The sequence below is a fragment of the Aythya marila genome, assembly GCF_965140915.1.
Source record: "Aythya marila genome assembly, chromosome: 33".
Taxonomy (NCBI): Eukaryota; Metazoa; Chordata; class Aves; order Anseriformes; family Anatidae; genus Aythya; species Aythya marila.
The window spans coordinates 360,215-376,890 of record NC_139074.1 but is presented as its reverse complement, the minus strand read 5'-3'; the positions used below and the strand labels follow the sequence as shown (position 1 = coordinate 376,890).

The window sequence follows — 16,676 nt, the reverse complement described above, 5'->3', positions numbered from 1 at the left end:
TCCCCGCAGGACTCCCTCTGACACTTGTCCCACGCCGCGGACGTGTTCCAGTAGCGACCCCAGGGAGCCATCATCCGAGCCCAGCCCACAGTGGGGCTCCCCCCTTGTCTTCCCCTCTCCCCTCATCCCCCCTCCAGGTCCCCGCGCGCCCCCAGCCCCACGGGGTGCCCCCCCAGCACCCTGCGCGGTGCCCGTCCGTCTGTCTGTCGTGCAGGGTGCTTGGCGTTGCTGCTCTGCCTGGGAACAGCTGAGTCAACCCCGGGGCACCCGGCCATTGGCTCGGGATGTTGGGGGGAGCCCCCGGGCACGGGGCCCCCAGCACTGGGCTCCCCAACCCCAGCGCCGCTCGCCCTTCGCTCGCTCCCGCTGCCCGGTGTCGCAGAGGTGATGGCCGCAGGACGGGGCGTCCCGCTGGTGCTGCTGGCCCTGCTGGCCCTGCAGGGCTCGGGGGCCGTGAAAGGTGCGTGGCGGGGGGGGGGGGGGGGACACGGCTGGGGAATGGGGGGTCCCGGACCCACAGCGGAGCAGGGGGGGGGGTGTCGGTGCTGCTGTAAGGGCTGGGAGTGGGGAGCTGCGGTCCCGCAGATGTAAGGGAGCAGGGGGGGCTGCTAAGGGGGGGCTGGGGGACAAAGGGACGCGTTTGGGGCCACGGCACCTCCTGCCCGAGTCCTGGGGCTGCCGGGACCACCACCCTATCCCGTGGCGTTCCTGGGGACCGAGCTGGGTCCCCACAACCTGTCACTGCCCCCAGCCCCAGGCGGTGGAGAGCCCGGGGAGCTCTTGGTGGGCTCAGGCAGTGGGAGGGGGGGGGGCTGCCACTCATGCCTGTCCCTTCCCAGTGGGCCACGTGCTGATGCAGACTGAATTCTACCAGCGGGACGAGACGCACAACAGGGAGGGCGGCCAGTTCATGTTCGATTTCGACGGCGATGAGATCTTCCACGTGGACCTGCAGAAGTCGGAGACCATCTGGCGCCTGCCCATCTTCACCACCTTTACCAGCTTCGAGGCCCAGGGGGCCCTGCAGAACATCGCCGTGGACAAGCAGAACATGGAGATCATGATGAAGAGGTCCAACCGCTCGCAGGGCACCATCGGTAACAACCCGGCCACGGCGCGGCTTCTCCCTGCACCCAAGCTGTGGGCAGCCGCGGGGAGCGCAGCCCCCCAGGCTGTGCCCCGAGCTGTGTGCGGGGTCCCCCTGGGTGGCCCCGGGGCACAAAGGGTCCCCTCTGTGGGGCCAGAAGCTGGGCTGAGCCCGCACTGCACTGAGCCCTTCTCCACCTCCTCCAGCGCCGCCCGAGGTGACGGTGTTCTCCGAGGACCCCGTGGAGCTGGGGGATCCCAACATCCTCATCTGCTACGTGGACAAGTTCTGGCCGTCCGTCATCACCATCACCTGGATGAAGAACGGGCAGGAGGTGACGGAGGGCGTCTCCGAGACCGTCTTCTACCGCCAGGCAGACAACGGCTTCTACAAGTTCTCCTACCTGCCCTTCATCCCCACGCGGGGCGACTACTACGACTGCCGTGTGGAGCACTGGGGGCTGCCCGAGCCGCTGATGACGCACTGGGGTGAGGACGGGACCCTCCCCTCGCCCTCGCCCGTGGTGGGGGGCTCGGCGCCCCGTCCTCACCCCCCTGTCCCTTCGCAGAGCCCCAGGTGCCCCTCCCCGTCTCCGAGAGCACCGAGACCCTGGTGTGCGCCCTGGGCCTGGCCGTGGGCATCGTCGGCATCGTCGTGGGCACCATCCTCATCATCAAGGCCATGAAGATGAACAACGCCCGCAACCAGCGGGGCCTCTTGTGAGGAGGCAGAGGCCGGGCCTCCCCCCAGCCGGACCCTGTGCCCCTTCAGCCACCCCCTTGCTTCATCCACCCCCCTGCCAAGAGCTGCTCGCTCCTGTGCCCCGCGTCGGTGCCGCGCCTCCCCAGCGCTTCCGTCTCCTGCACATACTGCATGCAGACGCCCCTCAGGCTGCTCCGGGGTGGCTGAATTCCCACCCCACAACGGGATGGGGATGAGCAGAGGTAGCCCCCGGGGCCACCCCGCGTTGCCCGCTGTCGGGGGACGTCGCCGCACCGCCTTGCGCTGGCCCCAGCATCCAGCACGCGCCACGTCTCCTCCTCGCCCAGACGCGGGGGTCTCTCCCGCAGCCTTTGGGGCGAGCGGGGGGGTGGTCCTGCCCCCCAGTTCCCCCCCTGGCACCCAGTCCCGTGCCCGCCACTCCTCCTCTGCTGCTCTGGCACTGCAATAAAGTGGGTTGGGGTTGATCCCGCTGCGCGACCCTCACCGCGCGTCCGTTCTCCGCACCGCGGCCGCACGAGCTCCTTGGTCATCGGTCTGGGGGGGGGGGAGATCTATGGGGTGTGGGGGGGGTCTCGGGTGTGGGGCAGGGCTCCGGGGCTGCAGAGGGAAGGGGTAGGGTGACCTCAAGGCTGCTGGGTTCTCCTGGTGGTGGGATCTTGGCACCTCTAGGGTGGGCTTCCAGGGGGGAGACCCCACTGATGGCTCCCGGGGGGTCGCAGGCACCCCGACCATGGGCAAGGGGGGGGGGGTCCCTCCTGTATCTGTCAGGGAGGTCCTGGGGGGAACGGGGGACATGGGGGGGCCCACGGGGACGAAAGAAGCAAAGCTGGACCTTGCCCTCAGCCAGACCAGTTCTCCCAGCAGCCTCTCTGCCTGGTAACTGGTGACACCAGTGCTCAGGGGAAAACGGACTGGGAGCTGTGGAGGAGGCTCTGAGGGGCAGAGAAGGAGCAAATCCTTCCCGGGGAGGGGAGGCACCGTGGACAAGGCAGCAGAGCAGCAGGGGCTCGGGGCTGTTTCCTTCCCCCCCCCAGGAGCAGAAGGGGAAGGAGCAGCGGGAACAGAAAGCGGCCGGCGTGCGGCGGGGAGGATGTGAAACCCCCCCACGGCCTCGCACGCGGGGAGCGCGTTGGGGTCACGCGAGGATCCGAGACCCCCCCACACCCCCCCACCCCGGGTGGGCAGCGCTGGAAGGGGGAGAGCCCGAATAAAAACTAGCTGGAAATGGGTATTTCGAGGAGGATAAATTCAGTAAATTCAGCCAGGTGCAGACCCAGCAGCTACTGGGGACCAGTTAAAAATACCAGTGGGGATGGAGGAAGGGACTGGATGGGACCCAGAGCCCCATGGGGGCAAAAATCCTAAAAAACCAAGCCCCTGGTGGGCTGGAGGTAGTGCTGGGGGGGCTCCGTGCTGAGCCCCCAGTGCTCCCAGTATAACGTAGGTGACCCAGCACTGCTCCCACTGGGACCTGGGCTGCTGGGAGGCTGCCGGAGACTGGTGACGCAGCCCAGTGCCGCCCGCTGACTGGTTATACTGGGGTTACTGGCGGGCGAGGGAAGCAGGCAGGGCCGTTTCCCCGAAATGCTGGCGTGCCCCACGGGTTGGGGGGGGGGACACTGGCTTCGGTGGAAATCCCCTGCGTGGCGGGGTCGGGGTGGGGTTGGGGGGGCACCCACCGGGACACACAGACGGACAGAGCCACCCGGGGGGGCTCTGTGTGTGTGTGTCCCCCCCCCGGCCCCGAGGACGCCAAGCTTCACAGCGTCAGGGTCTTGAGGCCAAGGAGGGATCGCTGGGGCCAGTAAATGTGGGGTGGGGGGGGACCTTTTGTGATGCTCCGTGCTCAGACGGCTCCAGTTCCCCCCTCCCGGGGTGGTCCTGGAGGGGGCCACCCCCTCCCCAAACCTCCAACCCCCAGCCCCACGCCACGGGTGCCTTCTGCTTTCTGGGAGTCACAGGAAGGGGGAAACGGGTGCAAAAGCGTGCCAGGGACTTTCCAAAAGGCAGTTCCCCCCCCAAAAAAAAAAAAAAAAAATGCTGTCATGTCACCAGTTGCCGGGGGAAAATTGCGAGGGGAGAGCCGAGCCCAGGTGATGGCCTCACGCTCCAGCACGCGGTGTCCCGGGGGGGGCACCACACCAAAATGAACCCCCCCATACACACCTCCAGGATGGTGTGATGGTGCCAGTGCCCCCAGCGTGGAGGAGAGACCAAAAGATCCCCCCAAAACACCCCTTTTCCAACCACCGGTTGGAGGCTGACCTGCCCTTGAGGGATGAAGATGCTGAGGTGGGAGCTAACCCCAACCCCAAACGATGCACGGGGTGACCCCAAATCCAACCCCAACCCCAACCCCAACCCCAGCCCCATGCCGTGCAAGCACCAGGTCCGTGGCGAGCCCTTTGGACTTGGCAGCACTTCACAAAGGGGCACCGGGGCCCCACGTGCCTTCACCCTGCCCTGTTCCAAAGTCCATCTCTTGGCGCAGTCTCCGGCAGGTCCAAAGGGATCCGGCAAGCAAGAGGGATCGGGATCTGGGGATCTGCCCCCCAGCCACGACACCCATTTCATTTTGAGAGATGCTGATGCTGCCTGAGATGCTCTCCGAAAGCTCCGGTCCCTCCTGGACCCGCAGCAGGACCGAGGCCAGCTGGAACCCAGGGCGTCCTCCCAGTCTTGCTGACACCTTCTGGCCAAGCCCTTGCTTTGCACACTGCGTTTTGCTCCTTTTTTCACCATATCCACGTCCCTCGTGGGCTACAAGCCCCTAAAATTACAACCAGGGGGACCCCCTGCTTGTTTGGGGGATGATACGGGAAGGCAAAAGCACTTTGGGATCACACCTGCCGCCGTGGACGTGCCGTAAATTACTGCGTTCATCAACGATACCGAGCCTCACCCAGCAAAATAAAGCAAATTTGGCATTTTCCTGCTGACACGGTGCCAGCAGGTAGGCGGTGGCGTCACCCTCCCTGGGGGTGTGCAAGGAAAGGTGACCAGGGACGTGGTTTCATGGTGGTTGGAGCAGATGAGCTTGGAAGGGCTCTTCCAACCTTAACGATTTCTGTGATTCTAAGAAAAGCGCGTTTTTGGGGCATTTTTACCCCAGAAGTAACGTCCAGTCCAGTGATGGCCCCCTCTGGGCGAGCGCTGCCCCCTCACAGCGGGTTGACAAGCAGGGGACGGAGGCGCCTGCCTCTTTATTCCCCGTTTTCTCCCCAAAAATGGGAACTTGGGGGCAGTTTCGTCACGGAGGAGCTCACGTCGGCGAGCGAGGGGAAAGCGAGAGAAAGGCAACAAAAAGAAAATAATAATAATAACCGACCCCCCAAAAGCAGCAAAATTATAGATGATATATTACAATACAACTTAAAAGAATTACTTACAAAACATTACACACGCCGCCGGCTCAGCACCAGGGGGCATGCCTCTGCTTTTTAAGAAAATAAAAAAGCAAAGACGGGTGCCCTTTAAACTTCTTTTTATGGGACGGCGCCAAGAAAATAATTTTTTCCTTTTTTTTTTTTTTTTTTTTTTTTTTTTCTTTCCTCCCTCCTCCCCCAGGCACTGTGCTGGGTCATGCAGAAATTCACATCTTTTTCATCTCTTTTTTTTTTTTTTTTTTTTTTTATGGGGTGGGAAATCCAAAAATTGCGCAGCCGGGACCAGTACCGACGGTTGTATCCACTCCTTTAAATAATATAATTAATTTAAAATAGAAAAAAAAAAAAATAAAAATAAAAATAAAAACACAGTAAAAACACAACGTCCTTCTTCCTCGCTGGTTTCCAGGGGCTACGGGCAGGAGGTGTTGGAGGCTTTTTAAGCACACCCATGGCGAGGACGCCGCGCGGTGACGGGGGGACAGGGACCGGCACCCTTCGCCTTGATGGGTGCTGCGGGGCTGTGAAGCATCACCCCGATGGGACAGGGAAGCTTTTTCAAATTAATTAGCCTGGATTAACGGAGTTAACGAAGTCAAGCAGCAGCTTCACCTCTACGAGCCAGGCTGGGCCGGGTTAGGGACCCCACAAACATCACTCAGCTCTCGGAGGTGGTCAGGCACTGCTGATGTGGGGTTGTATATAGGGGTGATAGCACGCCTGGGGACAGATTTGGCCCCGGGTCCAGTCCCTTTGACCTTAACTTGGAAGCACGAGGGCTGTTGTGGTGCAAATCCACACGGCGAGGGGGATACGAGAGCCCTCGTGCTAACCCCGAGTGCTCGCTAGCGGTGCATGACCACCGAGGGCGGCGGCGTCCTGGGCGTGCTTTGAAACCCTTGGGCTCTCCGGGCAGAGAGCAAAGCCAAGAAATGCTCCCTTTGCTCATGGGTGGGCTCCTCGAGGGCTTCCCCGGGGTGGCGGAGGTGGGAGCGTGGAAAACGAAGCCCTGGGAGCGCAGGGAAGGAGCAACTGGGATTTATGGGGGGGAAGATACTGGGAGGAAGGGAGCACTGCTGGGCGTCGAGGGAGGTAGCCAGTGGATCCGTTTAAAAAGTTTCCTCTCTGTCTCTCTACATATTAAAATATAGATTTATTCTAAGCGTTAAAAGTCTCTTTGGCATCTCTCCAGACCCTGGCCCCAGCGGAGGTGGCGGCGTTTCGGTCTCGACGCGCGCGGCCGGGGGCTGAGCCCCTCCGCCCCTCGCAGCAGCAAGGAGGGGAGGCGAGGGGGCGAGGATCGCCCCACGGGGGAGGCCAGGGTATGGCAGGGAGGGTGACAGTCGTAGGGGGGAACGGGGTTGGTCCTAGCCGAGGAAACAGACCGGTCCCACCTCGAACCCGAACCTCTGGTTGGGCTCGCCAAAGTCCACGACTCGCACGTCCCTCAGCGGGAGCTGCTCCAGGCGGGGCGTGCTCACCTCCAGCACCGTTCGGCTGGAGCCCTTCCGTGCCTGCAGGGAGAGAGACGGGACAAGGGTTGGGGACACCGGGGACACCAGGGACAGCCCTTCTCTTTATCCCACTTCTGCTGCTGAGTCCCCCTCCGGGTCCAGCCAGGTCCCCACGGAGCCTTCCCTTCTCTATGCCCAACGACCCCAACTCTCTCTCTCCATCCCAGCACCTTTTTTTGACTATTCTGCCCTCATTACCCGTTCCATCCACCCCTTTTTGCTCATCCTTCCGTCCCCACAGTTCCTCCAGCCCCCTCCAAAACCTCGCTTTTCCACCCTTTTCCCCCTCCCTCCCCGCCGTGCCCAACCCCTCCGCTCCGCCGCGGCGCTCACCGCGCAGCCGTCGGCCACGGCTTTGACGTAGGGGCTGGTGTCGTAGCTCAGCTCCTCCTCGTTGGCCGCCAGGAAGCGGAGGGCATGCCGGTGGTCCCCGGTGCCGGTGCTGTGCCAGGCCACCGAGCGGTGGCAGTGGTAGGTGAAATTTTGGCGGGCGGAGACGCTGAGGAGCCGCAGGAAGGTCAGCTGCACCACGCCGAGGGGCTGCCCGTCCGAGTCCGTGTAGGAGAACTGCGGGGACAACGGGAGAGGGGATGAATGAACGGGGGACGGTGGCCAGGGGGGGTGAGGAAAAGGGGGTTTGGAGGGGTTCTGCGGGGATGTGGACCCCCACGTTTCATGGAGGAGGCAGCCAGGGAAGGGGTGATGGGCTCAAAGCCTGGTGGAGGATGTTTCTGGAAGACGGGCACCCGGCAAGCAAAAAGTACTCGCTCGGGGACACGAGGACACGGAGCACGTCCCCTATAAGCCAGCAGCACCCTTACCCTGCTGCCCTCCTTGAACTGACTGAACCACCGCTGGGGCTCCTCCTGCTCCCAGGACGACACCTTCACCTGCGAGAGGAGAGGCGGCCGTGAGCGGCCCCCTACCCGCGGCTCCCCGGAGTGGGAGCCCAATGGGGTCACTGGGCTCCCACTCCGGGGCACAATGGGGGCACTGTGGTCCCAATGGGGTCACGGTCCCTATGGGGTCCCCGCAGCCTTCACCTCCTCGACGTCCTTGCTGGGAAAGACGCAGGTCTCCCCGCCCGCCGTGAAGTTGCAGAAGACCTTGAAGGAGTCTCGGGCGCAGCCTTGGTTGGGGTCGATCCAGTACTCGCCTGCGGAGGGACGAGAGGGCTCACTCAGAGCACTGGGGGCAGCGCCGCGGCGCCCGCCGCCCGCCCTCGCCCCCGCGGCGCCGCTGCTCACCGTCGGGCAGGCCGGGGTGGCTGAGCTGCAGGTCCTGGCACGTGCGGGCCGGGTTGTCCCGGGTGCCCATGGGGCGCCGCATGCCCTCGATCTCCTGCTTGAGGGAGTTGAGGGAGCCGAAAATCTCCTCCATGCCCTCGGCGTAGTCGCCGGCCGCCTGGTCGGCGGCCGCGCGCTCTCCGCCTTCCTCCTCCTCCTCCTCCTCTTCTTCCTCCACCAGCTTGCTGGCGTCGATGGAGCGCTTGCTCTTCTTGGGCAGCTGGATGGGCAGGGGCTGGATCACCTCCCCCGGGGGGCCCTGTGGTGGGCACAGCACCCTCAGCACCCCGAAATGAGGAGCCCGGCACCCCGTGGCTCAGGGCTCCTGGGTGTCCCGCCGCCCCTTCCCCCAGCCCCAAAATTTGGGGCGCTCACCGGGTGTCCGGGGGGTCCCGGAGGGCCGCGTTCACCTTTGGGTCCTGCTTGGCCCTAGAGGAAAGGGATGCTCAGAGGGGACAGACGTTGGGCAAGGGGGTGGGGGGGTGGCAGGGAGGGGGTCTCGGTGCTTACCATGGCTCCCTTGGCACCCTTGGGACCTGCCGGGCCCTACAAAGCAAGACCAGGTCTGTCAGTGCTGGGGAGGGGAAGGGTGACAGCAGGGAGGGCAAGGACGAGAGTGGAGGCAGAGGAAGGAGGGATGCGGGACCGGCAGCAGGCAGGGGGGGGGGGGCACTCACGGGAAGGCCGGGGGGGCCAGCGGGGCCGATGGGTCCGGTAGCTCCAGGGATGCCCTGCGGGATGGGAGGAGAGCGGACGGCGGCGTGAGGACACCGGGGGGTACCCCAGTCCCGGAGACCCCCCCCCCCCCAAAACCCCAACCCCGCTCTGAACCCTTCCTCCTGCCCCCCCCCACCCCCCCCAGCCCCCCCCACACTCACGGTTTCTCCTTTCTGCCCCGTGGAGCCCTGGGGGCCGGGCAGCCCCCGGTCTCCCTTCTCCCCCTGCTCCCCCGGGGGTCCGATCAGGCCGATGAGACCAGGGTGGCCCTGGGGGAGGGACACGGGAGGTCAGCACAGGGACGTGGGGGGGGGGGGGGATGTGGGGTGGGGACAGCGTCACCGTCCCCTGTCCCCTCCTCGTGGTGACCCAGGGCACCTCGCTCACCTTCTCTCCTTTGGCACCGGTGTCACCTTTGAGGCCGGGGAGACCCGGGGGACCCTGCGGAGGGGATAGACGGGGGGGGGGGGGGGCTCGCGCGATGCAGGGAGGGGGGCCCCCCAATTCGGGGGGCGGCATTGGGGGGGTGGGGGCACACTCACCACGGGTCCCGGTGGCCCAGCTTGCCCCGTGGTGCCCGGCTTGCCTTGCTCTCCCTGCACAGGTCAGAGGACGCCGCTATCCGTCACCGCCACCCCCGGGGGCGCACGGCGAGGGCAGCCGCACCTCGATGTGTCCCCCCCCCGTCCCCCCCGGGATTTTAGGATATTATCACTTACCACCGAGCCCGGCAGACCCCTGAGACCATCCGGTCCCTGCTTGCCAGCAAGACCCTGCGGCCCCACGGGACCCGTCTTGCCGGGGGCACCCACGGCTCCGGGTTCTCCCTGCGGGCACGGAGGAGCCGGGTGAGGCCGATCCCGTTTTTGGGCTCACAGCCCCCATTGGGGTCTCCCCACGGGACACCCCCCCCAGCATCGCTCACCTTCGCGCCCTTCTCGCCCTGACGCCCCTCGGGGCCGGGGGAGCCAGCTGGACCCTGCGGGGAGGAGAAATGGGGCGGTGAGGGGCGAGGACACCAAGAGGGACGAGGACACCAAGAGGGACGAGGACACCAAGAGGGATGGGGACGCGGCGAGGGATGGGGACGTGGAGAGGGATGGGGACGCGGCGAGACGGGTACGGAGCCAACCTCACCCACCACTTACCCTCTTCCCTAGGGGTCCGGGGGGCCCGTTCTCGCCTGTAGGACCCGGCGAGCCCTAAAAGAGAGAGAGGGGAGCGAATCTGAGCTGGCCTGGTCCCGAAAGCGGGACGGGGAGCGAGGTGGCGAGGAGGACCCCGGGGCGCACGAGGAGAGCCCAGGCTGCGGGGCGCCAGGCGCAGCCGGAGGATGGGCGCGTGGATGCGAGCGTGGATGTGAGGGTGACCCCCTTCCCCCCACGCCACGGCACCCCAAAATATCGGCTGCGTGACGGGGACGGCCCCGGAGAGCCGAGGGGGGGGGCCGCAGGCAGTGGGGTGCCCCCCAAATCCAGGCACTCACCGGCTCCCCCGGCTCGCCGTCCTCTCCGCGCTCGCCCTTGGCACCGTCCTGGCCCTGTTGGGAAGGGAAATCCCGGGGTGAGCCCGCGGCCCTAAATGCCCCCCCCTTAAACTAAACCCCCCCCCACACCCCCCCCAAATAATTCCTGCAGTCCCTCGGGGACCCAACACTCACCCTGGGGCCCATTTCGCCGGGGGGGCCGGGATCGCCGGGAAAACCAACGGGACCCTGGCGTGGAAAGAGCTGTGAGCATTGGGGGGGGGGGACACCCCAAAAAGCCGCCGCAGCCGCCCGGCCCCGTGCCCCCCCCACACTCACGGGGTTGCCCTTGGGCCCATCGTCGCCGGGGGGGCCTTTCCCCCCCGGTGGCCCGGCCACGCCGGCGGCTCCGGCTTCTCCTTTCTCCCCTCGCTCTCCTCGCGGGCCCTGGGGTGCGAGAAAAGGGGTCGGCACCCCGCAGAGGCAGCTTGGGGAGGGGGGGGGGGTACGGGGATGGGTTTTGGGGTCCCCCCCCCCCATAGGCACTCACCTTGACTCCTGGTTCCCCTTGGATGCCCGGAGCCCCCGATTCACCGGGGTCCCCCTAAAATGGGAAGAGAGAGAAGTGAGCGCCCCCCCCCCCACTCCAAATCCAAGCCCCCCCCCCCCCCCAAAAAACGGGGTCCCTTGGCCCCATTGAGCCACCCCCCAACCCCCCCCCTGCAGAGGCTCGGGGCAGACCCTGCTGTCCACCACCCACGGACTTACCTTTTCCCCGGGGGGGCCCAGGTTGCCGACACCTCCAGGGGGTCCCTGGGGTCCCTGCAGTGGGGGGGGGAGCAGAGGCGGTCACCCCGGTGCCCCCCCCAGGAAAGGACACCGGGGACACAGGGTGGAGATGGGGGGGGGGGGTCACTCACGTCAGCTCCGGAGGGTCCAGCGGGGCCACGGGGGCCTGGGGGGCCGGGGGGGCCCTAGAATGGGGGAAAAACACAGCGTGAGGATGGGTCTGGGGGGTGTCCACCCCCCAAAAAAAAAAAAAAGTGATGTGGTATTGGGGAAGGAAGGGGGGGGGGCACGTACCATGGGTCCTACGTCACCCGTTTCGCCCTTCTCGCCGGCTGGACCAGGCAAACCCTAGGAGCGAAGAGAAAGGGTTAAAAGGGGGGGGGGGGGTTGGAGGGGGGGCTGGGGGTCTCTGGGGGGTCTCTGGGGGGTCTCCGGGGGGGTCTCCATGCTCACCTGGAGGCCGATGGGGCCGGGGGGCCCGTTGAAGCCCCGCGTCCCCTCGTCACCCTTGGCACCGAAGTGGCCCTGGGGACCTCTGGCACCCGGCTCCCCGTCGGCGCCCTGCGGGGTAGGGAAGAGGGTGGGTGCCGCCCGGTTCATCCCCCCCCCCCAAAAAAAAAATATGGGGTTTGGGGGGGGGACAAAGACACACGGGGACACCTCCTGGCCTTCGTCACCCCCTCCCTGGGGGGGCAGGACCCCCCCCTTTCCCAACCGTGTCCCCTACTCACCGCGGCTCCGGGCTGCCCCACCGGCCCGATGGGTCCGGGGGGTCCGGGGGGACCCTGCGAGGGGAAGGGAAGGGTCAACGGGGCTGGGGCAGCCCAGAAGGGTGGGGGAGGACCCGTGGGGTCGGGGGGGGGGACACGCGGGCTACTCACGTGCTCGCCCTTGTTGCCCTTGCTGCCCTTCTGGCCCGGTTCGCCCACCTCCCCCTGCGGGAAGACGCCGAGGGATCAGCAAAAATTGGGGGGCGCGGGGACATCGGGGTGGGGGGGGGGACACCGGGTGGCACCTCACCTTGTCACCGTCCTCGCCGGGACCACCGGGGGGGCCAGCGGGGCCGGGGAGACCCACGGGGCCCTGAACGCCGTCGCGGCCAGCGGGACCCATGGGACCTTTCTCTCCCTTGAATTTTTTTTTGGGGGGGGGAAGGGAAAAAGAGGGGTGAGGGGCGCGGGGACATTTGGGGACACCTCGCCGCTCGCCGCGGTACTCACGGGGACGCCTTTCTCTCCGGCGGGGCCCGGTGGTCCTTGTGGCCCCGGTCGCCCGGGGGGGCCAACGGGGCCACCTTGTCCCGGTCCTCCTCTTTCCCCTGGGGAGCCCTGGGGGGTGGGGGGCAAGAGGGATGGGGATGAAGGGGGGGGGCGCAGTGGGATGGTGGGTGGAGGATGAGGGGGGGGCGCGCGCACTCACTGCGGGTCCTGGGGGTCCCGCCGGACCCTCGTTGCCCTTCAGCCCTGGGCCGCCCTGTAAAAAGAGGGGGGGGGGTCAGCGGTGTGGTTTTGGGGTGGGGGGGTGCTGGGGGGCACCCAAGGGTGGGTGGTACTCACCGGGGTGCCGGGCAGACCCCGCTCGCCGGGGAAACCCCGCAAACCGGCGGGGCCGTCCTTGCCGGGGGAGCCGGTGGGGCCGGGGTCTCCCTAAAAAGGGGGGGGGGGGAAAAAAGAAAAAAAGATAAAAATAATAAAAAAATTAAAAAAAAATAAAAAAAAAAAAGTGTGGGGGGCTGAGCCGAAGGGGACCCCCCCTCCCCGTAACCTCCTCACCTTGGTGCCCTCTTTGCCCGAGGGTCCCGGCAGCCCTTGTTCTCCTGGGGGGCCGGGGGGGCCCGGGTGGCCGCGTTCCCCCATGGGGCCGGACTCGCCAGCGGGGCCCTGGAGTATAGGGTATGGGGTGGGGGGGGAAAATCAGCACGACCCCAAAAAGGGAGCGGGTGCGCCCCTAAAGCGCTGCGCCCCCCCTCCCCAAAAAAAAGGGCGACGCTCACCTGAGGTCCCACCACCCCGGGGGGGCCGGGGGGGCCGGTCTTGCCTTGGAAACCCTGGAAGGAAATTTTTTGGGGGGGGGGGGGGAGTCAAGGTGAAATTCCACCGAGGTGTTTTGGGGTCAATTTTAGGGTATGGGGTGAGGGGGGGGCACTCACGACTTCTCCTCGCTGCCCGGGGTGCCCGGGGAGCCCGTCCTTGCCGGGGGGGCCCTGTGGGAAAGGATTTGGGGATTTGGGGATTTGGGGATTTGGGGGGGGGGGTGAGAGGTGCTGGTGGCACCCTAGGGTGGTGGGGGGGGGGTGGGGGGGGGACACGGGGACCCCGCTACTCACGGGAGGTCCTTTGGGTCCCGGGAAGCCGTTGGTGCCCTGCGGTCCCGGCAGACCCTAAAGGGGAGCGGAGGGGGGTATTTAGGGCGCGTGGGACCCCCCCCTCGCCCCCCAAACCCCCCCCCCCCCAAAAAAAAAATCCCGGCACCCTCTTACCCTTTCTCCCGGAGGACCGTGGGGGCCGTCGCTGCCGGAGGTGCCCTGTGGGAGCGGGGGGGGGAGCGGGGTTTTTAGGGTGCCCATTTGGGGACCCTACAGAGCGCCCCCCCCCACCCCAAAACACTGACCTTGGCCCCCGATTTCCCGGTGGCTCCTCGCGGACCCCGCTGGCCCCGGGGACCCTGTGGGAGGAGATGGAGGTGGCTCAGGGACCCCCCGCCCCATAGATTTGGGTGCTGGGACCCCAAAACCATCTGGAGAGGACCCCCCCCCCCAACCCCCCCACCCCGTTATCCCTACCCCGGACTCACCGTGGGGCCGCGCTCGCCCCTGGGCCCCGATTTCCCCGAGAGACCCTAAAAAAGAGGGAGAGTTTCGGGGACGTGCCATGGGGCAGGACCCCATAGCGTCGTGCCCCCCACCCCACACCCCTCTATGGGGGTCACGGCCCCATAGCGGGGGGGGGGGGGGGGGGGCGGCCACTCACCCGAGCGCCCTTCTCGCCGTTGCTGCCCGGAAAACCGGGGAACCCCTGGGAGCCCTGGGGAGGGAGAATTTGGGGTTGGGGGGGGGGGGCAGCGATATTTGGGGAGGATTTGGGGAAAGGGGACGCGGATATGGGGCAGCCCCACAACCGCCGCCGCGCTCACCTTAGGGCCCTGGCGCCCCGGGTACCCCGGCAGCCCCGGCACTCCCAATTTGCCCTATAAGAGATAAAAAGGGGGGGGTCACGGGGTGTCCCCTGCGCCCCCCCCCCCTCCCCAAAATCCCCCGAGCCCCCCCGCGGCCCCTCACCTTCTCGCCCACCAGCCCAATGGGGCCGGGGTCGCCCGTGGGGCCCGTGCGCCCCTTGGGACCCTCGGGTCCGTCCTCGCCGCGGGACCCCGGCACGCCGACCTCGCCCTGGGGACAGAGGGGGCGTCAGGGTGGCCCCAATGGGGTCACGGCCCCTATGGGGTCATGGTCCCTACGGGGTCACGGTCCCAATGGGGTCACGGCCTCAATGGGGTCATGGTCCCTATGGGGTCATGGTCCCAATGGGGTCACAACCCCAAAGGGGTCACGGCCCCAATGGGGTCACGGCCCCTATGGGGTCATGGCCTCAATGGGGTCACGGCCCCTATGGGGTCATGGTCCCTATGGGGTCATGGCCTCAATGGGGTCATGGTCCCAATGGGGTCACAACCCCAAAGGGGTCACGGCCCCTATGGGGTCACAGTCCCTATGGGGTCATGGCCTCAATGGGGTCACGGCCCCTATGGGGTCATGGTCCCAATGGGGTCACGGCCCCTATGGGGTCACGGCCCCAACGGGGTCATGGCCCCAATGGGGGTCATGGCCTCAATGGGGTCATGGTCCCTATGGGGTCACGGCCCCTATGGGGTCACAGCCCCAATGGGGTCATGGTCCCTATGGGGTCACAGCCCCAATGGGGTCACGGTCCCTATGGGGTCACGGCCCCGCCGCGGGCACCTACCCGGTCTCCTTTCACGCCCATGTCCCCCTTGAAGCCGGGGAAGCCTTCCTCGCCCTGCGGGGTTGGAGAAGCAGTTTTGGGTTTTTTTTGGGGGGTTTTTAGGGTCGTGTTGTGCCCCCCCACATCAAGGGGGCGAGGGGGGGCTCCTACCTTCTCGCCCTTGTGGCCCTTCAGCCCTCGGATGCCGTCGACGCCCTGGGGAGGGGGGGAGAGTGACGGGGAGCCCCCCAGCACCGCGGGCGGGCTCCTGCCCCGATTCCGCCTTTTCTTCCCCCAAAAAAAAACTGCTGGCGCGCGTGTCCCCCCCCCCCCAAAAAATTTCAGGCACTGACCTTCACGCCGCGGGGACCCGGGTATCCGATGGGACCCTGGGGACCCGAGGGACCCTGGGGACGAGAGGAGGGTTGGGGGGGGGGGGGTGAGGGACGGGTGCCACCCACGCGGGGACCCCGTGTCCCCCCCCCCCCCTTCCGCCACCCCCCCCCCCCCACCGTGTCCCCACCTGGTGGCCTTTGGTGCCGGGGGGGCCCTCCTTGCCGGGGTGACCCTAAAGCAGAAAGGGGTGGAGATGGAGAGACCCCAAAACGGGGCACGCAGCCCCCCCACCCCCCCCACCCCAAGGCACCGGGGTCCCCCCGCGCGTCACCGCGGTGACACCGGGCACTGGGGGGGGGGGGGACACACTCACGGGGGGGCCATCGGAGCCGGGCATGCCGGGGAGGCCGGGTTTGCCTTGGGGGCCCTATAGGAAAAAAATAATAGGGTCAGAATAGGGTCAGGGTGTCACCGGGGGGGCACGGGGCAGCGCCGTCCCCATGCGCCCCCCCCCATTTGTCCCCCCCCCCCATGTGTCACCTTCTCTCCAGGTGGTCCCGTGGCACCTTGGGGACCCGGCAGACCCTAAAATGCAGAGGTGAGGTGGGAGTCACCCCCTGTGCCCCCCCCCCTAGAATTTTTTTTGGGGGGGCAGGGGTCTTTTTCACCCCCCCCCTGGTCCTTTGGGTGCTCACCTGGGTGCCGGGGGTCCCCTGCTGGCCGGGGGGGCCGGGTTCCCCTTGTGGTCCCTGTGACGGATCGGACACAGGGTCGGTTCCCAAAATCGCCCCCCCCCAAAAGAAGCACCGGGGACCCCAGCATGGGGGTGGGGGTCCCAATTTTGGCGGGGGGGGGGGGGATGGTGGCACTCACCAGGTTCCCCTTGGGTCCTATGGGGCCGTCCATGCCGCGCACGCCCTGCGGGGGAGGCAAAATTTGGGCACCTTTTTGGGGGGGGGGGGGGCACTAAAAAGATTTGGGAAGGGGATCGGGGATGGGGGCCCCCCCCCCCACGGCACTTACCGGGGGACCGGGGATTCCGGGGGGGCCTTTGGGGCCCAGCAAACCTCGGGGACCCTGTGCGGGGAGAAGGGGGGGGGGGGGGCAGCACCCATGGGTGGGGGGCTTCACCCCGAGACCCTCACCCTCTGGGGGGGTGTGGGGTCTTTGTGTGCCCCCCCCGGCCCTATATGCCCTACCGCTTCTCCGGGCAGCCCTCGGGGTCCCACCTCGCCGTCATCTCCCTGCAATTTATTTTTTTTTGGGGGGAGGGGGCACAAAAAGGGGGGTGAGCGGGGGCCGGACCACCGACCCCCTCCCACCCTATAACCCCCCCCCACGGCACCACTCACCCTCTCTCCGTCCTCGCCGGGGGGTCCTGGCATGCCCTGGGAGCCGGTTTCACCCTGGGGGGGGGTAAAGGGGGGTGGGGGGG

General features: G+C 66.7%; 2 protein-coding genes across 2 annotated transcripts in view; one reads left to right on the top strand and one right to left on the bottom strand.

Annotated features, from left to right (window-relative positions):
• The first annotated feature begins 300 nt into the window (after positions 1–300).
• Positions 301–2,274, top strand: LOC309889277 (HLA class II histocompatibility antigen, DR alpha chain-like). The gene is made up of 4 exons (XM_082782043.1): positions 301–460; positions 840–1,097; positions 1,294–1,575; positions 1,656–2,274. Exons 1-4 carry the CDS (start codon positions 388–390, stop codon positions 1,808–1,810), a joined length of 768 nt encoding a protein of 255 aa, XP_082638169.1. The 5' UTR covers positions 301–387; the 3' UTR covers positions 1,811–2,274.
• A 4,164-nt stretch (positions 2,275–6,438) lies between these two features.
• Positions 6,439–16,676, bottom strand: part of COL11A2 (collagen type XI alpha 2 chain) — a gene marked incomplete at its 5' end in the record, with an annotated part of 10,516 nt that continues 278 nt past the window's right edge. Inside the window, 49 exons of the mRNA XM_082782005.1 lie at positions 6,439–6,710; positions 7,044–7,277; positions 7,532–7,600; positions 7,754–7,866; positions 7,958–8,255; positions 8,372–8,425; positions 8,507–8,542; positions 8,674–8,727; positions 8,875–8,982; positions 9,101–9,154; positions 9,256–9,309; positions 9,433–9,540; positions 9,639–9,692; positions 9,862–9,915; positions 10,200–10,253; positions 10,374–10,427; positions 10,518–10,625; positions 10,729–10,782; positions 10,947–11,000; positions 11,099–11,152; positions 11,262–11,315; positions 11,421–11,528; positions 11,699–11,752; positions 11,849–11,902; positions 11,988–12,095; positions 12,188–12,295; positions 12,387–12,440; positions 12,524–12,613; positions 12,740–12,847; positions 12,961–13,014; positions 13,117–13,170; positions 13,294–13,347; positions 13,447–13,491; positions 13,578–13,631; positions 13,761–13,805; positions 13,937–13,990; positions 14,100–14,153; positions 14,245–14,352; positions 14,927–14,980; positions 15,077–15,121; positions 15,259–15,312; positions 15,429–15,473; positions 15,615–15,668; positions 15,782–15,826; positions 15,937–15,990; positions 16,115–16,159; positions 16,265–16,318; positions 16,441–16,485; positions 16,594–16,647. Coding sequence (XP_082638131.1) covers positions 6,564–6,710; positions 7,044–7,277; positions 7,532–7,600; positions 7,754–7,866; positions 7,958–8,255; positions 8,372–8,425; positions 8,507–8,542; positions 8,674–8,727; positions 8,875–8,982; positions 9,101–9,154; positions 9,256–9,309; positions 9,433–9,540; positions 9,639–9,692; positions 9,862–9,915; positions 10,200–10,253; positions 10,374–10,427; positions 10,518–10,625; positions 10,729–10,782; positions 10,947–11,000; positions 11,099–11,152; positions 11,262–11,315; positions 11,421–11,528; positions 11,699–11,752; positions 11,849–11,902; positions 11,988–12,095; positions 12,188–12,295; positions 12,387–12,440; positions 12,524–12,613; positions 12,740–12,847; positions 12,961–13,014; positions 13,117–13,170; positions 13,294–13,347; positions 13,447–13,491; positions 13,578–13,631; positions 13,761–13,805; positions 13,937–13,990; positions 14,100–14,153; positions 14,245–14,352; positions 14,927–14,980; positions 15,077–15,121; positions 15,259–15,312; positions 15,429–15,473; positions 15,615–15,668; positions 15,782–15,826; positions 15,937–15,990; positions 16,115–16,159; positions 16,265–16,318; positions 16,441–16,485; positions 16,594–16,647 — 3,624 coding nt within the window. The 3' untranslated portion in view covers positions 6,439–6,563. The remainder of the gene's footprint in view (positions 6,711–7,043; positions 7,278–7,531; positions 7,601–7,753; positions 7,867–7,957; positions 8,256–8,371; positions 8,426–8,506; positions 8,543–8,673; positions 8,728–8,874; positions 8,983–9,100; positions 9,155–9,255; positions 9,310–9,432; positions 9,541–9,638; positions 9,693–9,861; positions 9,916–10,199; positions 10,254–10,373; positions 10,428–10,517; positions 10,626–10,728; positions 10,783–10,946; positions 11,001–11,098; positions 11,153–11,261; positions 11,316–11,420; positions 11,529–11,698; positions 11,753–11,848; positions 11,903–11,987; positions 12,096–12,187; positions 12,296–12,386; positions 12,441–12,523; positions 12,614–12,739; positions 12,848–12,960; positions 13,015–13,116; positions 13,171–13,293; positions 13,348–13,446; positions 13,492–13,577; positions 13,632–13,760; positions 13,806–13,936; positions 13,991–14,099; positions 14,154–14,244; positions 14,353–14,926; positions 14,981–15,076; positions 15,122–15,258; positions 15,313–15,428; positions 15,474–15,614; positions 15,669–15,781; positions 15,827–15,936; positions 15,991–16,114; positions 16,160–16,264; positions 16,319–16,440; positions 16,486–16,593; positions 16,648–16,676) is intronic.

Coding starts and splice junctions, on each gene's coding strand:
- LOC309889277 (XM_082782043.1), top strand. CDS start 388: ATGGCCGCAGGACGGGGCGTCCCGCTGGTGCTGCTGGCCCTGCTGGCC. Junction 461..839: donor GGGCTCGGGGGCCGTGAAAG/GTGCGTGGCGGG, acceptor GTCCCTTCCCAG/TGGGCCACGTGCTGATGCAG. Junction 1,098..1,293: donor CCGCTCGCAGGGCACCATCG/GTAACAACCCGG, acceptor CACCTCCTCCAG/CGCCGCCCGAGGTGACGGTG.